The sequence below is a fragment of the Rutilus rutilus genome, assembly GCF_951802725.1.
Source record: "Rutilus rutilus genome assembly, chromosome: 9".
Taxonomy (NCBI): Eukaryota; Metazoa; Chordata; class Actinopteri; order Cypriniformes; family Leuciscidae; genus Rutilus; species Rutilus rutilus.
The window spans coordinates 29,026,918-29,050,161 of NC_140223.1; the positions used below are offsets into that span (position 1 = coordinate 29,026,918).

Sequence of the window (23,244 nt, forward strand, 5' to 3'; positions counted from 1 at the left end):
CGTGAACTCGGCAATCGACTACTTTGGACTTCAACCGAAAACAGGATTTAAACACAGGTAAAAGACCGAACGCACGGACCGCATTTGAAGATGGCTACGTTCATTTGAGATATAACCGACTTTGTTTACTATAGGATACTCGCCAAGACGGGCGTTTTTACATAATTTTGTGTGAATTCTTCCGTACAAGCGCAAGACGTGAAAGACAATTTAATTCAGTATTCGCGCGCTGAGACGCTGGTTTGCGAGCTTATCAGCTCGCGCACCACAGCTATGTTACTATATACACGCACCTTGTACGAACCCTGTGAAATGAGCCCAAACTGCCGACATTATACTTTTCTATGCCTCAGTTCACCTCCACAAAGCACTCGCGGCGGCCAGTTTCGTTTTGCAAAATGTACGTGGTATCGGTGCATGGTATTGGCGAATTCTTATGAGTACGAGTATATGAGGACAGTATCGGCCCGATCCCCGATGCCAGTATCGGTATCGGGACATCCCTACTTAATAGTAAATAGAAAAGCCTGACACTATCACTGCTAAACATGTTTTATCGCCATGTTTCTCACTGACTCGCCCCCAACTCCCAAGCTTCCCACTTATATTAACGACATTGTGGTGGCATTCATGTGCGTTCAACTCGTAAATATGATTAGGGGTGGGCGATATGACCAAAATCTTATATCATGATATGAGTAATTTAATTTCACGATAACGATATATTTTACAATAGTTATTTTTGGTTTAAATAAGGTTTTTATGATATCAAAAATGTTGATACCATTGAAATTTCATTATTCTTATCACCATTTTTAATACAATTTAAAAAACAAATTGGCTTCTAGCCTAAAAAATACTCTCAAGCTTACTGAAGACAAGTAAAAAGTGATAAAGAAAGAGCAAAGAAAACAAAATACAATAAAACAAAGACTCAAATGAAATGAACCTACCAGAAAAAACTTCAAGCACTAGAAACACTAGGCATAGATGCAAAAAAATCAATGCATAGTCTTTACTGTGTAAATTAAATATACATTTATTCCTTTTAAAGTTACAAAAGTGATTCAGTCAAGAGCAGTGAGAGATTTTCTCTCTTTTTTTTTGTTAATAATAATGACAGCAGGTAAATTTGGATGCTGTCACTTTAAGACCGACAGCATGGATCCAATATTGTGTTTTTTTTTTTTTTTCTCCTCAACTGTTTATGTTCACTTAAAACATAAATTACTCTGTTTACTCTTGCAAATACATTGTCAAATGTATGTGTATTTAACCGCTCAAGTCCAATTCGGTGGCAAAAAGCATTGTTCAGTTCTAATACTGTATATTACGCTGCTGTCACTTTAATACACAGATCTAATATACACATGTGATTTCTTTCCCTGCTGTTCACATTCAAAGACATAACTGAATGCGTTTATGTGAACTTTGTTTTTGACAACCTTGTGTGTACTTGACAGTTTAAGCACAATACGCGACACGCCATCAGACATTATGACGAAAAACTGCAATGCCATCTGAGCGTGACCATGATAGAGATGATAATCAAAACCAAACAGATGTTTTGTTTTTGGCAGAGAATCTGAGGCACACAGGCTCCGCTCTACTGGAAACCAGGGTGGGGAGCAGCAGCTAATTTGCATTTAAAGATACGTGCATGAAAACGGTATGTTTTTCCTTGCATTTACAAGATGGTATAATAAATTACCAGTGGGGTATTTTGAGCTGAAACCATAGACTGTAAAAAATATGGACAAAGCGTCTGTGACGTCACCCATAGACTTTCTGAAGAACGGGTTTGAAGCCGTTTATGGGGGGTATGGGCGGCGCCATCTTGGAAAATCTTGGGAAATCCTAACCCCGCCCACCTTCTAACGCAGCGCGCGTCACTCAGCTCGCTTTGCTACTTCGGTTATCTCTGTGTATATTTTAGGCAACGAAATATGTTATAAAACACCATACGAACTCTTTTCGTTTTCATTTAAAGAAATCTTAAACATTATAGCCACACAAATGTGGTTCAGGCAATGCATATTGATTATATTCAACTGCACATAACGTTTGCCTATTTATGAAAAAACTAAATATAAAACACAAACCTGCCTCTTTTCATTTTAAATATATTACACATTTTATGGTCCAGGCAATATGTGCATTTGTACTAAACAACAGATTTTACAGTAAACAACATTACAGATCATCTTCGTTGTATTATAATTTAAAATGACAAAACTCAACCCAGTCTCTTTTTGTTAAATTTCAGTTTTATCAATATTAGCCATTATAAAAGTATACGTAAAAGGTATAAGAAGCTATACAAATAAAGCAAACAATTCAGTCAAACATACAAAGTCAGCGCTCTATAGTCTATACATCGGTAAAGTTATAATAGCTTATAAAGTTATGAAACTTCCCCTCAGCCAAACCGATTGCCCAGGGAAAAAAAATTTGATTCACGAGACAAAAAATCGCCCATTAGATATACACAAGACGATATAGATATACACAATATCTCATGTTTAACCACTAAAGAGACGCCAGAGTCCGCGGCATTGGCGGCAAACCTCATAACGTCAAGCCGATGAAAGACTGCTCCAGGTGGGGTACATGAACGCCGAGCGCCCGGTCATCGCTGGATCAACTGGATAAAATTTTCATAAATCTTTAAATAAACCACAGATTTGAGCTTTAAACAACTACATTCTCGCCTGAAAAACTCTTAAAACTACATTTCATGATACATAAACAGTAGTATTATATGTCAACTGTATTAAAAAATGGCGCTTCTTGTTGTCATTCTCCGTGGCGCTGCCTTGTCAGCTGTCAATCAAGCTGTCACTCAAAGTTAACCACGCCCTTATTGTCATATATTTTATATCTAAATACGATCTAAACTAACAAGTTAGAAAAAAATTCACCCCCCTCACAGTTTTCAGGCACTCGGAAGCTATCGAAAAATACAATAAAAGTCCATGGGACCAACTTGTAAAAGCATGAATTTATGCTGTGAAAACGGACATTTTAACATGGGGGCTATGGACATTTGCTCCCTTTTGGGACCTCCCTCTAGCGGATTTTCGATGTATTGCAGTTTTTCGCACTTCCGGGTAGGCTTCATTTTTCAGATCAGAATGTTGCCGCTTGGCTGAAACTTAGTTTTTAATATGCTTTAAGACAAACCATGTGCAAATTCATAAGTCAGCACCATTTCTGAGTATTTTTTCCTTAAAGGAGAACTCGGTAACTCTAGCGAACTCTAGTCACTTCTTCGCTGATTTTCCCTTTTGTTGTCGCGTGTTTTCCCCCCGAGCTCCCCCTACAGCTGTGTTGGGCGTATATTTCACAACACAGTCGTAAAAAACTCACTTGCGGCGGCCTCCTCCCCCTCTCTACCGCTGCTCATGTGCGTTTGTTTTGATCGGAGCAAGCCAACTGTATCGTGTGGAGCTATGTCTACCGAGGTGGGTAATCTGGTAATACATCATACATGCGTGGGTGTTTATGTCGAATTGCCGTAAAGCAATTCGTGTTTCGCGCTCGTTCTCGTTCTAGTTCTCGCTTCTCACGAGACTTCCAATTTCTATCTTGCCGGGACGGTAGTCCCCAAGTTGCAAGGTTGGTTTTCCGCCTGGGAAAGCTGGGGGGAGCGGGGAAAGTCACCAATATCACCAGAACAGGTTGTTAAACCATCCAAATGATTTCTAGACAGTTTTATTAAGTTAAAAAAGTTACCAAGTTCTCCTTTAACTCCAGTGAACCAAAGACAGTCTCAAAATCATGGTTGGTGTTTCTGACGTCACAAGCTACAATGTAACCAGTTACTTGTGGATCAGAGATTGGATATTTTAAGGCATGAAGATTTTTTTATTTTTTTATTTAAATGAACTTAAAGCAGTCTTCACATAAACCCATTGTAATAAATGTCACATTTTGCTGTACGCAGACTGGTGCACAGATATATACACTAGATGTCGCCTTGGCTACTGCAGTTCTTTGGAACGAATGCCGTAGCCAAGGCGACATCTAGTATATATATATATACTATGCACCAGTCTGCGCACACGTCACACACCAGGAAGTGCGCGCGCCCTCAGATCACTTGGACGTGACTGTGTACAAGCGGTAAAAACGATATAAATACTGTTCGTTTTCTCACACAAACCGCTCGTTTCGTGTCTTAGGCCATCAATGTGTACTTACGATGGGGAATTGTTTAATTTGGACTCTGTGCATGCTCTTTGAGATAGTGACCATAGACCTGCATTATATGACTGACAGACAAGAACGGTTTGACCTAAAAATATAAAAATTGAAACTACTGCGGAAAAAAAGACACCTACATCTTGGATGCCCTTGAGGTAAGCTAAAACATACCAACATTTAATTTCAAAGTGAACTATCCCTTTAATGCAGACAGCAGCAGGTTTATGAGGCTATGTCATTAAAACTTTCCTGTCCCATCAGCCGTTATACTGTGCTCACGGCGCGCACTCTTGAATTGCATGCTGTATATCACTTCATTATAAATTAAGCACAAGAGAAATTACAAGCATGCATCGTTGTAGTTATCTTGTAAATTAAGTCATGAAATGACTAAAAATTGGGATTAAAGCTGCCTCAACTGTGCATGCATGTATGTATTTGTTATATATTTGTGACATTTTGACCCACGAGGGGTAAATGGTAACCAGGTGAAAGGCGGAAGTGCGGCTTTAATAAACAGGCACATTGTTTAAATAGTTCAACATGTCTGCATCGATATAGCCTCGTGGACAAGTGCGCCGACATGTAGCGCCGTTGTGCTTCGGACGACCCGAGTTCGAGTCCTGGCTTGTGGACCTTTCCCGATCCTGTCCCCCCTCTCTCTCTCCCACGTCACTTCGTCTAGCTACTGTCCTATCCTAATAAAACGCCAAAAATAAATCTTGAAAAAAATAAAATAATAATTCAACATATTAAAAAATGTAGCAGACTTTCAATGCAAATACCCACAAACAAAAGAAAAACTATATAGTAGAAAAACACTACTATATAGTGAAGGCAGAGTGCTCTCACCTCAATCAACCAACAATTCTCAAATTCACTCAACATTACTTTATCTAATTCACTATTATCTCAATTACAATTAAGTACAAATTAATTGTATTCAGTGTTGAAGGTATTAAAACAGCCCAGTACTTTATAGTCAAATAATAAAAAATGTTGTTGTTGTTGTTGTTTTAATAATTGTTTTTAATTGTTTTGAAATAAATGTTTTTTAGATTATGGAGTCGACTATCAAGAATGTCTCACAGGTAGTTACCATGCATTCCAGGTATAGAGAGCAGAGGCAAATACACAACAGCTTCTAATGCGCTATTCTGCAACAAACCAGGACAAAACAAATCCTCTTGTGGAAATATATTGAATCTATGGCATGTTTTTGTATTTTATTCGTGGTATAGAGTTATTTGTATGACTTTAGCATGAATTGAAGGTGCATGATTAGATATTTGTAATCCATAATTTGTATAATGAATGTTGTGTGTGTCTCAAGTTTATGTAGGAGGAATTATTTTAGATGAATCTGTTATATATTAAATTCTATATATATATATATATATATACAGTGAGGAAAATAAGTATTTGAACACCCTGCTATTTTGCAAGTTCTCCCACTTAGAAATCATGGAGGGGTCTGAAATTGTCATCGTAGGTGCATGTCCACTGTGAGAGACATAATAAAAAAAAAAAAATCCAGAAATCACAATGTATGATTTTTTAACTATTTATTTGTATGATACAGCTGCAAATAAGTATTTGAACACCTGAGAAAATCAATGTTAATATTTGGTACAGTAGCCTTTGTTTGCAATTACAGAGGTCAAACGTTTCCTGTAGTTTTTCACCAGGTTTGCACACACTGCAGGAGGGATTTTGGCCCACTCCACACAGATCTTCTCTAGATCAGTCAGGTTTCTGGGCTGTCGCTGAGAAACACGGAGTTTGAGCTCCCTCCAAAGATTCTCTATTGGGTTTAGGTCTGGAGACTGGCTAGGCCACGCCAGAACCTTGATATGCTTCTTACAGAGCCACTCCTTGGTTATCCTGGCTGTGTGCTTCGGGTCATTGTCATGTTGGAAGACCCAGCCTCGACCCATCTTCAATGCTCTAACTGAGGGAAGGAGGTTGTTCCCCAAAATCTCGCAATACATGGCCCCGGTCATCCTCTCCTTAATACAGTGCAGTCGCCCTGTCCCATGTGCAGAAAAACACCCCCAAAGCATGATGCTACCACCCCCATGCTTCACAGTAGGGATGGTGTTCTTGGGATGGTACTCATCATTCTTCTTCCTCCAAACACGTTTAGTGGAATTATGACCAAAAAGTTCTATTTTGGTCTCATCTGACCACATGACTTTCTCCCATGACTCCTCTGGATCATCCAAATGGTCATTGGCAAACTTAAGACGGGCCTTGACATGTGCTGGTTTAAGCAGGGGAACCTTCCGTGCCATGCATGATTTCAAACCATGACGTCTTAGTGTATTACCAACAGTAACCTTGGAAACGGTGGTCCCAGCTCTTTTCAGGTCATTGACCAGCTCCTCCCGTGTAGTTCTGGGCTGATTTCTCACCTTTCTTAGGATTATTGAGACCCCACGAGGTGAGATCTTGCATGGAGCCCCAGTCCGAGGGAGATTGACAGTCATGTTTAGCTTCTTCCATTTTCTAATGATTACTCCAACAGTGGACCTTTTTTCACCAAGCTGCTTGGCAATTTCCCCGTAGCCCTTTCCAGCCTTGTGGAGGTGTACAATTTTGTCTCTAGTGTCTTTGGACAGCTCTTTGGTCTTGGCCATGTTAGTAGTTGGATTCTTACTGATTGTATGGGGTGGACAGGTGTCTTTATGCAGCTAACGACCTCAAACAGGTGCATCTAATTTAGGATAATAAATGGAGTGGATGTGGACATTTTAAAGGCAGACTAACAGGTCTTTGAGGGTCAGAATTCTAGCTGATAGACAGGTGTTCAAATACTTATTTGCAGCTGTATCATACAAATAAATAGTTAAAAAATCATATATTGTGATTTCTGGATTTTTTTTTTTTTAGATTATGTCTCTCACAGTGGACATGCACCTACGATGACAATTTCAGACCCCTCCATGATTTCCAAGTGGGAGAACTTGCAAAATAGCAGGGTGTTCAAATACTTATTTTCCTCACTGTATATATATATATATATACTGTATATATACTTTTGTTGTGTATTTACAAAACAAGAATTGATATTTCTGTGTTTTCTTACTCCCTATTACTGTATGTTACGTTATGTAAGGGATAATAAACATCCAGCCGGTTATCGCAGAAAAAAACCCGACAGTGTGATCAAGGTTTGCATCAGCCTAAAGGGGTTTATTCTGCAATAACAACCAGCTGGATGTACATTATCAGCAACTGCTTTCTCCACAGAAGTTTTGCGTTTAAAGAGCTAATAAAATGTTTAGAAAAATATTTGTCATTTTCACAGGTCCGTGTGAATGGGGATCGTTTTGACAATGGTGTAGTAATGTTTCTGTTTTTAGTACATTGTTGTCGTGTAAACTTCTGAAAGATTATTGAAAAAGTAACCTACTGTTTCATATTAACACACAACTACCACTTTGATGCTTCAAAAAGGTCATTAAAAGATCGTAAAACTAATCCATATGAATTGAGCGGTTTAGTCCAAATTTTCTGAAGAGACACAATTTAAATGATGAACAGATTGAATTTATGCTTTTATTCGCATAGAACGAATTTTAGACAGTGTTTTGCACCCTTGAAGGGCACTTTGGGAAGGGGCAGATCATTTGTAGGGCCGTTCCAAACGAAATTGAACACCTGAATCGCTTCATGAAGGGCACTTCCACAAGTTCGTTAGTAAGGGGAAATGCGATGGTCACTTCAAGAAAGTAATTTTATCATTTATGGTCATGTGATGGCCAATCCTTGCGATTCATTTTATAGCTAGATATGGCAGGAGTGTTCAAGTTAATGTATAAACAGAGTAATTCAAGTTGTTGTTTTTTTGTGTGTGTTTTTTTCTGAAATATTACACACATTTTCATCATGCAATTCATATGAAATTTAAATATGTTTTATAGGTAAGAAATTTGTAATATTAGATATGTGGTAGATAAATGTGACTACTTGCAGGGTTCAAAGAAGAGATGGCACACACATTTAAAGCATACATTAATAACATAATTATAACATATATATTTATTTGCAACATATTAACACTTATAACAAGTTATTCCTGTTGTCGCCATAGATATGTACATACACATCTGCTCTCGAGTGTTCACGGACCAGTGTTGACCGTTCCAATATGGCAATATGGTTCCAATATAATCAAACAGATACCGAATAGATACCGTCAAACACAGCGTTTTACATTAAAGTATGTACGCCATTGCCATGTGATGTAAACAGATTACCATGGTAGAGTCTGCCACCTTACATGTGTAACATCAGATTGATCAGAGATGAATCAGTAGAAGGAAGACAGGTGGCATCAAACACAGCATTTTACATTACAGTATGTATGCCATTGCCATGTGACACTGTAAACAGATTACCATGGTAGAGACTGCCACCTTACTGTAACTCACCCCTATAAAGGTCAACTACAGTATAGATTCAGCCATATGGTATACAGTGAGATACTGTATTGACAGCAATCAGAACCTCATGGCCATTTCATAACTTCATCACCTTTTGATAACACACCGAATAGATATGGATTTTATGTTATGTAAGGTTTAACTGAATTTTCTAATGTGGCAACTGTAGCCTGTGTTACTATAATTAATTCAACAACAAGGGTGATTTAAATAATGTATATCGCATGCTTTCTATTGAATAAACTGATTGTTAAAAGTACTAAATCGAAAGAAGATTGTGAACTTTTGCTGTTGATAAATAGGAAACCAGCCCCAGCCGACAGATCACCAAAGACAATTCTAAGTTCCAAAAAAAGTATAATTTATTTAAGGTGGAAAAAGTAACTGAATTAAGGAGCAATGACTTCAGGCTGCCCCAAGGCAGAATTAATAAACAAAATAGACTTACAAACAAATGTATAAATTACCATCAGGGAATAAATAAAATTACAAAGAAACTTCCCTAACTCCCTAAAAATAAACAAATCACAAACAAAGTCAAAATAAATGGCTGGACACCCCTACGCTCCTAAAACATAAAACAGAACTGAACTAAATCATCAATGTTGAATTTACTGTTGAATTTGAACCACTGAATTTGTGGAAGCGAAATAAAATGGACCGAAAATTGCCTGTTGAATATTATATGTTGTATTTTTAAACAGTTTGAATATTTTGGAAGTGAAATATAAAAGGTGAATTTTTAATAGTGAAAATGTGTTTAAAATGTTTTGAGTTAAAATATTCACATCTTAAATATTCAACCATGTTAAATTTCAGCCAATAAAAAATGCAAGTCCTAAAAATACAATGCATTAATGCAAGCATGTTTAATGCAATGCATATTTTTTCAAGTAGTGCAATTCAACAGGCTTTTTTGTTTCAAAAACATTTAGCCATTATAGAGCTGTTTCTTCAAGACCACAAAATGAGCAAGTTTCGTCAATATCAAGATATTTACACTTACAGATAGATTAATTAAACCTACGTTGCTCATATCTTTTAAGTTGTTGTGCTTGTGATAACATCGTAGGTCACATGAAAACGTCAACATGGCGGATGATGTATGACTCGCATTCATACTTAACGGGATCAGGCTATAAAGTCCCTACTCTTTTAGTGCTTGTCATGAAAGTAGGCTACTTACCTACTCAGTGAGCATGTGGTTTCAGATGCAGCATGAGACCGTGCGTGTCCCATTTGTCAATTAAGGATTCAGAAGGGTGCTCGCTAGCGCCCCTTTTGCTGTCGATATGCGCCCTCGATTAGCACTTTTCCACAGCAGACTTCTTCTTGGCTGGCAAAGCGGCGTTACGTTATGAAAGTGCGGACGCGTAGGAAGACTGTGCGTGTTTAGGGTGCCATTTGGGACAGGGCCGCTGACAGGCAGGCTGGACATCGTATTTTGTTGGATGATTGATGATCAATGCAATGATTGGATGATTTTTTTTTTATCCTGAGACTTCCACAGAAGCTATTACATTTTTTTATTTAGACCACTTTTATTATTGATTGCTATCTGGGTGTGAAGACAGTTTCAACCAGAATAATATTAAGTGTTCATGAAAAAAGTGCCTACCCTACCTTTAACCTTTAAGATCCACTGAGTGAAAGAGAAATACCAGTGAGAGATGAGTAGATCAACTAGCTTCTCACATAAGATGTGAGAGGGTGTTTTCCTGTTGAAGACTCGCTGTATTGGTGTTAAAGTGCTTGCTAGATTGTGGCTTCTGCATTTTCATGCAGTTTTTAAGATGCTCTGAGTGATGTTAATGTATCGCGGTGGCTGCTAGGGTATTTCAGGTGGTTTCTAGGGGGTGGATTAAGTCTTTCTGTGTACATTGGTGGTATTTTACCCTGTTTTATTTGCTGTGGGTGCAATTACACACCAGAATTTAATACTAAGAGTCTGATGAAACCCTATTTGAGATATATATGATATATAACCCTATATGAGCAATAGTAATAGTGATGCTCACTAATCAGAGATTCAAAGAAAAATCATAAAACAATATGCGTACCATATTTTGAGCCTAAAAGTAAAACGGAGGTTCTGCTTTTAAGAGAATAAAGAAGTTGTCAAAACCAATGCGTATCTTTTTTTTTTTCAATATGCACCACTAGTGGCCTGACTGTGACCACTATGTGGCATGAACTTGAACTCTTCATATGAACAGGATGTGGGTTATAATTCTGACTTTAGCAAATGATATTCATAGGGATTACCTTTTACTTGGACAAAGTGACACTTCACTATCATTATGTGTCGGTTAATTACTAAACATCTCGACTGCTAAAACAAACTTTGTAAGGTTTAGTTATCAATTTGATCATGACCTCTATTTATCACCATCTCCACTGTCTCCTGTGTTTGAGATACTGTGTAAAAGAAACGGAATATATTAGTGTCTAAAATCTTTAATTTGAATTTTTGTTGTACATTTAAAATTGACTGTAATAGTATTGTTAACACTAAAGATGCCAAGAATTGTTTATGTATTATAACAAAATATCAAACAAGTGACTTTTTTTAAAGAAAGTTTTATGCAAAAAAAGATACATTATCTTTTTAGAACTAAAATCACATTGGCATCAGGAAAGTTAGATTCTAGCATCATTTGTACGCAGATACATGGTTTGATATGTAATTCGAACCATTTTATTAATCTTTTTAAGATGATATTTTATTCACAGTATACTTAGAGATTATTTGATGTAATAGTTTTATACAAAAGCTGCACATTTGAAATTCTGCTTTGGCCTTGTGACAGACATAATTTACAGTAATGCAGTTCATCAAAATGCATGGCTACTGCACTGAAAATGAAAAAAGGGGAAGTTACATTTCAAGGACAAACAGGAACTACCCTGGAATGATTTAAAGAAACAGACTATGTTATAAATCAAACAAAGCTACAGTTTCAAGAGATCCTGACATTCTCCACTAGAAGTCAGAATACACATGGCTTTATGGATTGTTCTCCTCCACAAAGACAGGGTTGCATATTTCCCAGTTCTGCACTGAAAATTGTTCCTGCTCAGGCTGCAGTGTTGACAGCAGATGGTAGTAACGGATGTGATTCCCTCTTGTAAGGTTTAGTTTTGCCACACTGAAGTCTTTCTTTGACAGTTCTTTCCAATTCTTGTTTTTCCTCAGGGCGTCCTTGTAAGGGATTTTGTCGTCTGGGAAATCCTTATAGTGAGCTTTTCATTTCTCCAAATGTTTCTTCCTGGGTCCTGGGTCAACAGAGGCCTTGATATTCCATTGCCCATGATATATTGTGAGATGTGATGCACTGAAAAAATAAAACATAAAAATGAAGACAATAAAAGTATTATTATTTACATTTAAGTTTATATACTTTCTTGCACAATAATTATAAAACCTGTAGCCTACATGCATAAACCATTCACTATGTTCACAGACACATTACATGCAAAAGTAAAAAAAGAAAAAAAAGTATTTATTGATGTAACCCGGTTAAAAAAAGCATGAAGTGATAAGTGATGCTTTTAGTAGGCCTATCATTTAATAATCATTAATAATAAGAGCATATAAATAGTGTGATTAAAAAGGTTTAAATTCATTTAAAAGTTATGATAAAAATGTTAAAAGCAGTTTAAAAATTATTATATGTTTATTGTTTTATGTAAAAGATGTTTTTCTGAAAACTGTCTAAACCAGCATTTATGGGGTTAATAACGATTGGCCGGAGAGTCAGGTCGAGGTTTTTTTTTTTTTTGAACAGAGACGAGGTGAGGGTGAGCACATGAGTGAGCGTGACACAGAGATTTTCTGAGTTAATTTGTGAATAAGTAGTGCACAAATCAGTGTGTAACTTGTGTCTTATGATTGTTTTCACGACAACCAGTTAGAAGAGTGAGCTGCGTATTGAGAAACGAGAGGAATTTCTACACGAAGTTCAGAGACTGTTTACTTTTGTGCTACTGCTAATGCTAACGCTTAGTCACCTTGAAGTAGGGCCGTTTCTAGGCATAGGCAAACTAGGCGGTCGCCTAGGGCGCAAACAGCTGGGGGGCGCCGAGCCCCCGCCCCACCAAGAGGTTTTTTTATATATATATATTTTTTTATATCTGAACAGTCGTTGGTGTACGTTAGAAACTCACATTGAATTTTTTTAAACGAGGCAGTAAAGATGACACCGACACGGATAGATGCCGTGACCTGAAAGTGTTTATTTATAGAATTTGCGGAAAAAGGTCAAGTGTCTGGAATACCGTGATGTCCGAAAATACAGTGAGAAGGCTACTCTAAAACTAGAAAAAAAAAAGAAAAAAAAAAATTTAAATCTCCAAAAAGCCTATTTTTGTCCCACCAAAAGCCTTATTTGATCGGTGAGTGATGTGCATCGGTTAGTGACTGTCCTCACTAAAAGTCCTTGGTTACCAGTTGGGGGAGTTGGTAGAAATCTCGCCTAGGGTGCCAAAAAGGCTAGAAACGGCCCTGCCTTGAAGTATAGGCTAGAGTCCGTTCATTACAAGTGAACGACGTTTTCTAGTTTAAGTTTGACTCCCTCAGTTGAACAGTTCGAGGGGTTTATTTGCTGTTTTCGACCTGAAGACAGGGAAGAGACTCAGACAGAGCTTGCAACCAGGACTTCTCTCGTGTGTTTTGCTGGAAACGTGGAGGAGAAAAGAGAAATCAATGGAGTTTGTGTTAAAATGCGATCGGATGCTGAGCCTGTTCCTGTGACTGTTGGAGAAAGGACTGGACAGAAACATTAACTCAAGGTATCCTTTATTTTGTTTGCTTGCTGACGAGTGAAGCGGCCATTAAGTTTTGGGCCACAACGAACACGAGCACCGCATCAGGCCTGCTACGGTATTTTAGTTTTATAATAATTTTGGTTGCCGGCTTTATATTGCATTGAGGTGTGTGTGGGCCCACAAAGTTTCTTGGTTCAAGTGACTTTGAAGTTGATACATTGAGGTTTTCTGAATTAATCCATTTGAGGGTTAATAGTGTTTAAATTGTTGTCTGTGCATTTATATATTGTACAGTATTGACAGTGTTTTCCTTTATAAAAGAGGGACAACATTTTATGTTGAAGGTTTAAAAAAGAACAATCCTTATTTCATTTTCTTATTTTGTCGGAGATAATAATTTCTTTATTGAGTAAATAATTGAGATATATTTTTCTAAAACCTTGTGTTGTGTTACTTTATTACTTACCTGGAAAGAGGTTATCATTTTATTCTGAGAAAGACATACAGACACTTATAGTTTAAAAATCTTTATTAAAACTATAACTTAAGAAACGTGAGTTCATAGAAAAAACATTTAATTAGTGTACTTTAAAAGAGAGATCCAAGATAACATTTAAAACTTGAGTTAAACAGGGTTAAAACACATTTGATAAAAACCTTAAAAGAACCCAAAAGCTCTGCCCTCATCAATATACATATTGAGGGGAGCGCTACATTGACTTTCCCTGAGTTGATTTTGACCGGGTCTCATTTGGTTTGAAATCCGATTTGGATTTAAATAGTGATGAGTGCCCGCTGTTTATACTAAACTTCCTGTCTCAGCTCTCAGTGAGTGGTATGAACAGCTAGTTAGATACTGTAGGTGTTTCTGTTCTTTGAATGGATTGTGGAAATTAGATGAGAAATAGGATTACTGACCACAATGGATTCTCAGATCCTTGGTCAGTGATGAAACATTATTCTCACAACCCTTGATAGTAGGCTATCTAACTGAACTGATGTTGATTCAATAAGCTCCGTCTAAACACTGATTGCATCTTATCTTTCAAAGATTGATTTATTCAACATTTATTGTCATGTCTTGTCTTGTTCCTGTTCTTTCTCTCTACTCGTTCTCCCTCTGCTGGTTTTCTTTGGTTACTTTCTCTTTCCCTTTTCTCTTCCTCCAGCTGTTCCTCATCTTCTCTGACTACCTCGTTTACTCTCTTCCCACCTGTTCCCTCTCCCCTCTGATTAGGTCTCTATTTCTCTCTCTGTTCCTGCTTCTTTCTTTGTCGGATTCTCACTTGAGTTTCTCATGCTAGAAGCAAACTACAGTCCTGTTTGTCTCTGTCCTGGTCCTGTCGGCGTCCGCCTGGTGAACGCGATCTATTCTCTGCTAATCTTCTGGTTCTTGTATTCTGTCCAGTTCATCTGACGCTGCCCGAGATCTGGTAACCGCAGTCTTTTTTCGAGCCTTGTCTACTCCGAGAGACCTGCAGCCTGTCGCCGCAAACACAGTCGTCTCTGTCTGCTGCCTAAAGATTTTTTTTTTTAAAGTTAGCTGAAGTATTTTCTGCTTAAGTATTTTTTTTTATTTTTTTTATCGCCCTCTCTGCGGGTTGCCTGTTTTGCATTTATCTTTCAAGAAGAAGAATTGTTCTACTTTTGCCACCTGTGTTCTCATTAAAAGAACTATTTTGTTAATTCGCTTTTGGGTCCTCTCTTACCTGCATAACATTTACTTGATCAAGAATAACTATAAAATAACTCCTTACAATTATGCAAATACATATTTGCTAATATTTCATTGAATTGTACAATGCATTGGTTTTATATCAGGTCATATGTTACTCAAAATATCATAGAAATGAAACTGAATGAAAATGCTTGGCTTGCTGGCAACCTTAAGACAACTGAAACCAGCTACACCAGATTATGCTGGTTTTTATAAGTTTTCACCTAGCCACTATGCATGAACATAAAAAAAAAAAAAAAAAAAATGCATCTCTTTTATATTTGGTTACAAGCCATATTCTTTTTTCAAATATTTCCTTTAAAATTATGATGCCTATAGCCTTAAACTTTTTAAGGTGATTTCTCATTTTCATTATCACAAACATACTTATTTACAGTATATGGAGTTTAAATGGGCTTTTTAAAACATTAAAACTACCGCTTTTAGTTATGGTGACGTAACGGGAAAAATCAGGTTTGTTGTCAATAAATTTACTTTTTGGTTTCAGTTTTTATTTCCATAAACTGGCCGCAGTGGCCCATCAAAGTATAGCGAGAAATCTCTACCCTGATGGCACAAGTACATCTCGGAGATGCCTATTTGATGTCTGCATTTACATCTGCAAGATGTATTTTTTAGAGTGTTTGCTCATCTGCAATACATCTCTATGACTTTTCTTTTAGATGTCATATTATGGACATTTAAGATGTCTTTAAAGGTGCATTGTGTAATATTTAGGAGGATCTGTTGACAGAAATGCAATATCATATACATAACTATGTTTTAGGTGTATTAAGACTTTACATAATGAACCTTTATGTTTTTATAACCGCAGAATGAGCCATTTCTATATCTACATACACTGCGGGTCCCCTTACATTGAAATGTCACTATGTTGTTCTTCGTGCAAAGACGCAAGCTTATGTCAATATACGGGTGTTTTCGCGTAACAATATACTTCCTGTTGTTTTTATAGGTAGTTTATATCTCTGGTTTGCATTAGAATTCAGTCAGTCTTTCAGTCAGTAAAGGCACACCAGTCACACACTGAAAAATAAGGTAGGCTCCCTTTCTTTTTATATATACATATTATCATCTAGATAAATCATCATGATTAGAAGCATGGTGATAATATTTCGGTCTAAAAACAAATGTCTGTGTATATGAAATTTTACGTGATGAATGAGAAAATTCCAAATAAAAGACTTATTGTCTTGTATTACTTCATATATTTAATATGTTATTCTGTCAATATGTATAAAGTTCATTTCCATTATTATTTATTTTGATATTTGACTGATCATTGCAAGATGTTCTATTTGTATGATTCATATTAGATGCATATGTAGCACAATATATATATATATTTTTTTTTTTTGCAGATGTAAAGGTCATTTTGCTCTTAGAGAACTAAAAACAGGTCGTATTAACCTCAATAAAAAAATAAAAAAACCTTGCTTCACCTCCTAAGCGAGGCCCATCTATCTTAACTTTTTTCAGTTTGTCCACTGTTGCTTGTGAACTAGTAAGCACAGGCAAATGTCATGATTAGAAAAATGTTAGACTTGTGCATCGTTCTCTTCTGCTTGACTCTCTGAATTTCATAGAAATTTTCATAGCTTCAAGTAATCATTGATTCAATTTGTTATTCCTTTATCAACAAATATCATTGTCCAACAACCTTGTCTTCGAATTCTACTTGCATAAATATGATCAATTAATTATACATTTTTGTTTCCATTTTTTATCTCCTTCTGCCGTGTTGTTGCCCCACAGTCCGCTCCAGTACCATTCTTCCCGGAAGTGCATGAGGAGTTGAGGAAGTCTTGGCTGGCCCCTCTGGCGACCAGACGTAGACAACCTCGCTCCTCTTTCCTCACCACTCTCGAGGGCGGAGCGGTGCACGGGTACGAGGGAATCCCCCCAGTGGAGCGGTCTATCGCGATGCAGCTGTGTCCGAAGACCGCTTCCACTTGGCGGGGTGCCCCTTCACTCCCCTCCCGCGCCTGTAGGCTTTCCTCTGGTCTGACCAGGGATGCCTACATGGCGTGTGGAGACGCCGCTTCCGCCCTGCATGCTATGGCGCTGCTGCAGGTCTACCAGGCCAAGGCACTCCATGACATGCAGGGGGGTGGTCCCGACCCAGGATTGCTGCAGGAGCTGCGTGCGGCGACGGACTTCGCCCTCCGGGCGACGAAAGTCACCGCACGTTCCCTGGGTCAGGCGATGTCCATTTTGGTGGTCCAGGAGCGCCACCTGTGGCTTACCCTTGCGGATATGCGGGAAGCGGAGAAGAACAAACTTCTCAACTTCCCCATATACCAAGGGGGCCTCTTCGGCGACGCGGTGGAGAGCTTCGCCCAAGAGTTCTCCACCGCCCAGAAGCAGTCAGAGGCAATACGGCATGCCCTGCACAGGAGACGGACTGCTGCTGGTCCGTCTTCTGTGGCCGTAGAGCCTCCGGCTGCTCGTCGCCGAGGGCGCCCTCCTGCGGCTGCTTCTCCTTCAGGGCAGCAGTCTAAACCTGGAGGGCGGAGGTCTGGTCGTAAGAGAAGAAGTGGTCAGCGAGTGGTCAACGGCGGAACAGAAACAAAGGAAGGACCTCCTTTCTCAGAGACGGGGCACTCTATGGCACCCGCGTCCAGACCTCTGGAAACTCCATGTCTGGTCCCTGGACGGGACGCGGAGGTTCTAGGTGGTCTACCACAGGCAGTGGTAGACACCATCACTTCCGCTAGAGCCCTCTCTACCAGGCGCCTCTATGCGTTGAAGTGGAACCTGTTCGTCGAATGGTGTTCCTCCCGTCAGGAGAACCCCCGAACTTGCCCGATCAGAGTCGTGCTTTCCTTCCTGCAAGATGGGTTGGAGCGAAGGCTGTCTCCCTCCACCCTCAAAGTGTATGTCGCTGCAATAGCCGCGCATCACGATGCAGTAGAAGGTAAGTCTTTGGGGAAGCACGACCTGATCATCAGATTCCTTAAGGGTGCTAGGAGGTTAAATCCACCTCCTGTTTTGCACTCTGTACCCTCTTGGGACCTAGCTCTGGTACTCTTCAAAGGCCTCCCTTTGAGCCTTTGTTGGCAGTTGAGGGTCGGGGATCTGCAGGCATTTTCGGTCGACGAATCGTGCCTAGAGTTCGGGCCGGGCCTTTCTCACGTTGTACTGAGACCCCGGCTCGGATATGTGCCCAAGGTTCCTACCACTCCCTTCGCGGATCAGGTAGTGAACCTCCAAGCGCTGCCCCAGGAGGAGGCAGACCCAGCCCTAGCTTTTCTCTGTCCCGTCCGTGCCCTGCGGGTTTATATTGACAGAACGCAAAGCTTTCCTAAGGACTACCTCAGGGACTGCCATATGTTTCACTATCCCACTGGGCTAGTACATATGTGTATTCCAAGCCTTCCTCAGGCAGGCTGGGGCTTCCGCAGCGTTCCCCCCAATTTGTCGGAGTTCCCAGGACGAAAGGGAACGTCTCGGTTATGTATGTAACCCTCGTTCCCTGAGTACAAGGAACGGAGACGTGTCGTCCCTTCACCATGTTGCTGTCCCTTCGCGGAGGACTGTTCGGCTCCTCAGCGAAAAACACTATGCATGCGTTACTTCCGCCTTTTGATACCCGCGCTGGTAGGCAGGCTGCGGAATGCAAATCTTGCATGCCAATGTCCATTGGCTTGTTTTAATTCTCTCGAAGGCAATTGGCTCCCTAGCGTGATCCCAATTCGTCAGGGAACTCCCCCGACGACATGTCTCCATTCCCTGTACTCAGGGAACGAGGGTTACATACGTCACCGAGGCGTTTTACACCCTCTGTTCTGTGCATACACCGTTTGTAACACAATAACCATAACGCGTTGTTCATTATAAACGTGGGATTATGATTTATATTGAGAACGTCGTACATAGAAAACATGCCGTAATGTACCCTGAGTGTAAACCTTAGCCGCATTCATCGTGAAGCGTGCTGGCGATTTGCAAAGGTTAATATAAATATTAATATAAAGGTTAATAAAATGTTACACTCACTTCAGTTATTCTGGAGGTGCAGCAGGAACACGAATAGTTGGTACCGATCCTTTTTTCAGGAGCAGCTTCTTAGCAAAACCAGCTTTATACTGACCCTTGTTTGTAAAGCAGTCTGGTGTGTGAAATGATTCGCGCAAACATGAAAGCATTGCTGTTGATCGTGGGGAATATTCCCTTCGAAAACAAAACTCAGCCACTGCGTCTTCAGCGTTTCGGATTTAGGAACATCAAAATGACTGCTGTGTTCCTTATTACACCCAAGAACAGAACACCACAATCGCTTAGACATCATTCTGCTCATAGACAGTGCTCCAGCGTATCAACAATGACCGTGCAGGCTATGATTGACAGCTCGCTCACCAGCGAGGGCGAGTCTGTGTTGAAACGCTGCTGTCAATCAACAATCGTGGGAGGGGCGTCCGACCGTGTGACGTCACAAAATCGAACGGCTTGATTTGAGACAAGGGAAAACATATAAGGAGATAAAAAAAAAAAAAAAATACTAGATGGATTTTTATCATTTTATGATGGTTGTGTACTGCCAACACACATTTCAGTACAATCAACTTGTAAAAGTGCATGTACCATTATATGACCCCTTTAACACGCTAAGATGCTGATGAGTTGACTCATGTGTTTTAATTTGGTAGTTGGGTCCCGAAGACATTGGAGAGTTGAGAAACACTGCATTAAGACATTCTGGTATCTTTCAGTAATATTTTGTTTTAAATGACTAAACTCTTTCCCAGGAAGCGCATTGCAGATCTCCAATCCAGAAACGACAATGGGTGAGTATTAACAACAATTTTACCTCAGATCATTAATAGTGACTCAGTCTGATTTTAAAATGTGTGGCTTTAAGTTTGTGGACTTTGAGTTACCTATAGTAGTGTTAAACATACATATCAGACATTGTTGGTAAATTCTCAAAACTGCTGACCGGGAGCAAACCATAAAGCTACCCAGACCTATATATGTGGCCTTGTTAGGAGTTATATATACAGTGAGGAAAATAAGTATTTGAACACCCTGCTATTTTGCAAGTTCTCCCACTTGGAAGTCATGGAGGGGTCTGAAATTGTCATCGTAGGTGCATGTCCACTGTGAGAGACATAAATCCAGAAATCACAATATATGATTTTTTAACTATTTATTTGTATGATACAGCTGTAAATAAGTATTTGAACACCTGTCTATCAGCTAGAATTCTGACCCTCAAAGACCTGTTAGTCTGCCTTTAAAATGTACACATCCACTCCATTTATTATCCTAAATTAGATGCACCTGTTTGAGGTCGTTAGCTGCATAAAGACACCTGTCCACCCCACACAATCAGTAAGAATCCAACTACTAACATGGCCAAGACCAAAGAGCTATCCAAAGACACTAGAGACAAAATTGTACACCTCCACAAGGCTGGAAAGGGCTACGGGGAAATTGCCAAGCAGCTTGGTGAAAAAAGGTCCACTGTTGGAGCAATCATTAGAAAATGGAAGAAGCTAAACATGACTGTCAATCTCCCTTGGACTGGGGCTCCATGCAAGATCTCACCTCGTGGGGTCTCAATGATCCTAAGAAAGGTGAGAAATCAGCCCAGAACTACACGGGAGGAGCTGGTCAATGACCTGAAAAGAGCTGGGACCACCGTTTCCAAGGTTACTGTTGGTAATACACTAAGACGTCATGGTTTGAAATCATGCATGGCACGGAAGGTTCCCCTGCTTAAACCAGCACATGTCAAGGCCTGTCTTAAGTTTGCCAATGACCATTTGGATGATCCAGAGGAGTCATGGGAGAAAGTCATGTGGTCAGATGAGACCAAAATAGAACTTTTTGGTCATAATTCCACTAAATGTGTTTGGAGGAAGAAGAATGATGAGTACCATCCCAAGAACACCATCCCTACTGTGAAGCATGGGGGTGGTAGCATCATGCTTTGGGGGTGTTTTTCTGCACATGGGACAGGGCGACTGCACTGTATTAAGGAGAGGATGACCGGGGCCATGTATTGCGAGATTTTGGGGAACAACCTCCTTCCCTCAGTTAGAGCATTGAAGATGGGTCGAGGCTGGGTCTTCCAACATCACAATGACCCGAAGCACACAGCCAGGATAACCAAGGAGTGGCTCTGTAAGAAGCATATCAAGGTTCTGGCATGGCCTAGCCAGTCTCCAGACCTAAACCCAATAGAGAATCTTTGGAGGGAGCTCAAACTCTGTGTTTCTCAGCGACAGCCCAGAAACCTGACTGATCTAGAGAAGATCTGTGTGGAGGAGTGGGCCAAAATCCCTCCTGCAGTGTGTGCAAACCTGGTGAAAAACTACAGGAAATGTTTGACCTCTGTAATTGCAAACAAAGGCTACTGTACCAAATATTTACATTGATTTTCTCAGGTGTTCAAATACTGATTTGCAGCTGTATAATACAAATAAATAGTTAAAAAAATCATACATTGTGATTTCTGGATTTTTTTTTCTTTTAGATTATGTCTCTCACAGTGGACATGCACCTACGATGACAATTTCAGACCCCTCCATGATTTCTAAGTGGGAGAACTTGCAAAATAGCAGGGTGTTCAAATACTTATTTTCCTCACTGTATATATACACTCACCTAAAGGATTATTAGGAACACCTGTTCAATTTCTCATTAATGCAATTATCTAATCAACCAATCACATGGCAGTTGCTTCAATGCATTTAGGGGTGTGGTCCTGGTCAAGACAATCTCCTGAACTCCAAACTGAATGTCAGAATGGGAAAGAAAGGTGATTTAAGCAATTTTGAGTGTGGCATGGTTGTTGGTGCCAGACGGGCCGGTCTGAGTATTTCACAATCTGCTCAGTTACTGGGATTTTCACGCACAACCATTTCTAGGGTTTACAAAGAATGGTGTGAAAAGGGAAAAACATCCAGTATGCGGCAGTCCTGTGGGTGAAAATGCCTTGTTGATGCTAGAGGTCAGAGGAGAATGGGCTGACTGATTCAAGCTGATAGAAGAGCAACTTTGACTGAAATTACCACTCGTTACAACCGAGGTATGCAGCAAAGCATTTGTGAAGCCACAACATGCACAACCTTGAGGCGGATGGGCTACAACAGCAGAAGACCCCACCGGGTACCACTCATCTCCACTACAAATAGGAAAAAGAGGCTACAATTTGCACAAGCTCACCAAAATTGGACATTTGAAGACTGGAAAAATGTTGCCTGGTCTGATGAGTCTCGATTTCTGTTGAGACATTCAGATGGTAGAGTCAGAATTTGGCGTAAACAGAATGAGAACATGGATCCATCATGCCTTGTTACCACTGTGCAGACTGGTGGTGGTGGTGTAATGGTGTGGGGGATGTTTTCTTGGCACACTTTAGGCCCCTTAGTGCCAATTGGGCATTGTTTAAATGCCACGGCCTACCTGAGCATTGTTTCGACCATGTCCATCCCTTTATGACCACCATGTACCCATCCTCTGATGGCTACTTCCAGCAGGATAATGCACCATGTCACAAAGCTCGAATCATTTCAAATTGGTTTCTTGAACATGACAATGAGTTCACTGTACTAAAATGGCCCCCACAGGGGGCAACTGCAAGATGCTATCCTATCAATATGGGCCAACATTTCTAAAGAATGCTTTCAGCACCTTGTTGAATCAATGCCACGTAGAATTAAGGCAGTTCTGAAGGCGAAAGGGGGTCAAACACAGTATTAGTATGGTGTTCCTAATAATCCTTTAGGTGAGTGTATATATATTAACATATATTAATTTGTTGACTTTATACAACAAAGGGTTGAATAATAAATACAATACAATAAAGTCACACATTCTAATGATGTATATGGGAGGAATGTGTCACAACCCACTGTGCCTCAGACTCTGCTACGTATGAGGTTACGTAGCCACAGACCAAACAGCGTGCCTAAGATAACCCCTGTCCACTGTCAAAAGTGTCTACAAAGCGGATCAGCGCTGTGTCGACAGCACACGTAGGACCAACAGCATATTAGGCAGGTTGTCATAATGGTATATATATATACAAAAAGCTGAACGAAACAGGGCTACTCATTAGAACCGTGCCTCACAGAC

At 39.7% G+C, this 23,244-nt stretch overlaps 2 protein-coding genes across 3 annotated transcripts in view; one reads left to right on the forward strand and one right to left on the reverse strand.

Annotated features, from left to right (window-relative positions):
* Positions 1–23,244, reverse strand: part of LOC311297067 (B-cell receptor CD22) — a 256,060-nt gene that overhangs the window by 168,088 nt on the left and 64,728 nt on the right. The gene's annotated exons all lie outside the window — the stretch shown is intronic.
* LOC311297073 (uncharacterized protein) overlaps positions 1–23,244 on the forward strand; it is a 38,598-nt gene that overhangs the window by 8,604 nt on the left and 6,750 nt on the right. Inside the window, exon 6 of the mRNA XM_084419178.1 lies at positions 19,908–19,946. Within this exon, the coding sequence (XP_084275304.1) occupies positions 19,908–19,946 (39 nt within the window). The remainder of the gene's footprint in view (positions 1–19,907; positions 19,947–23,244) is intronic.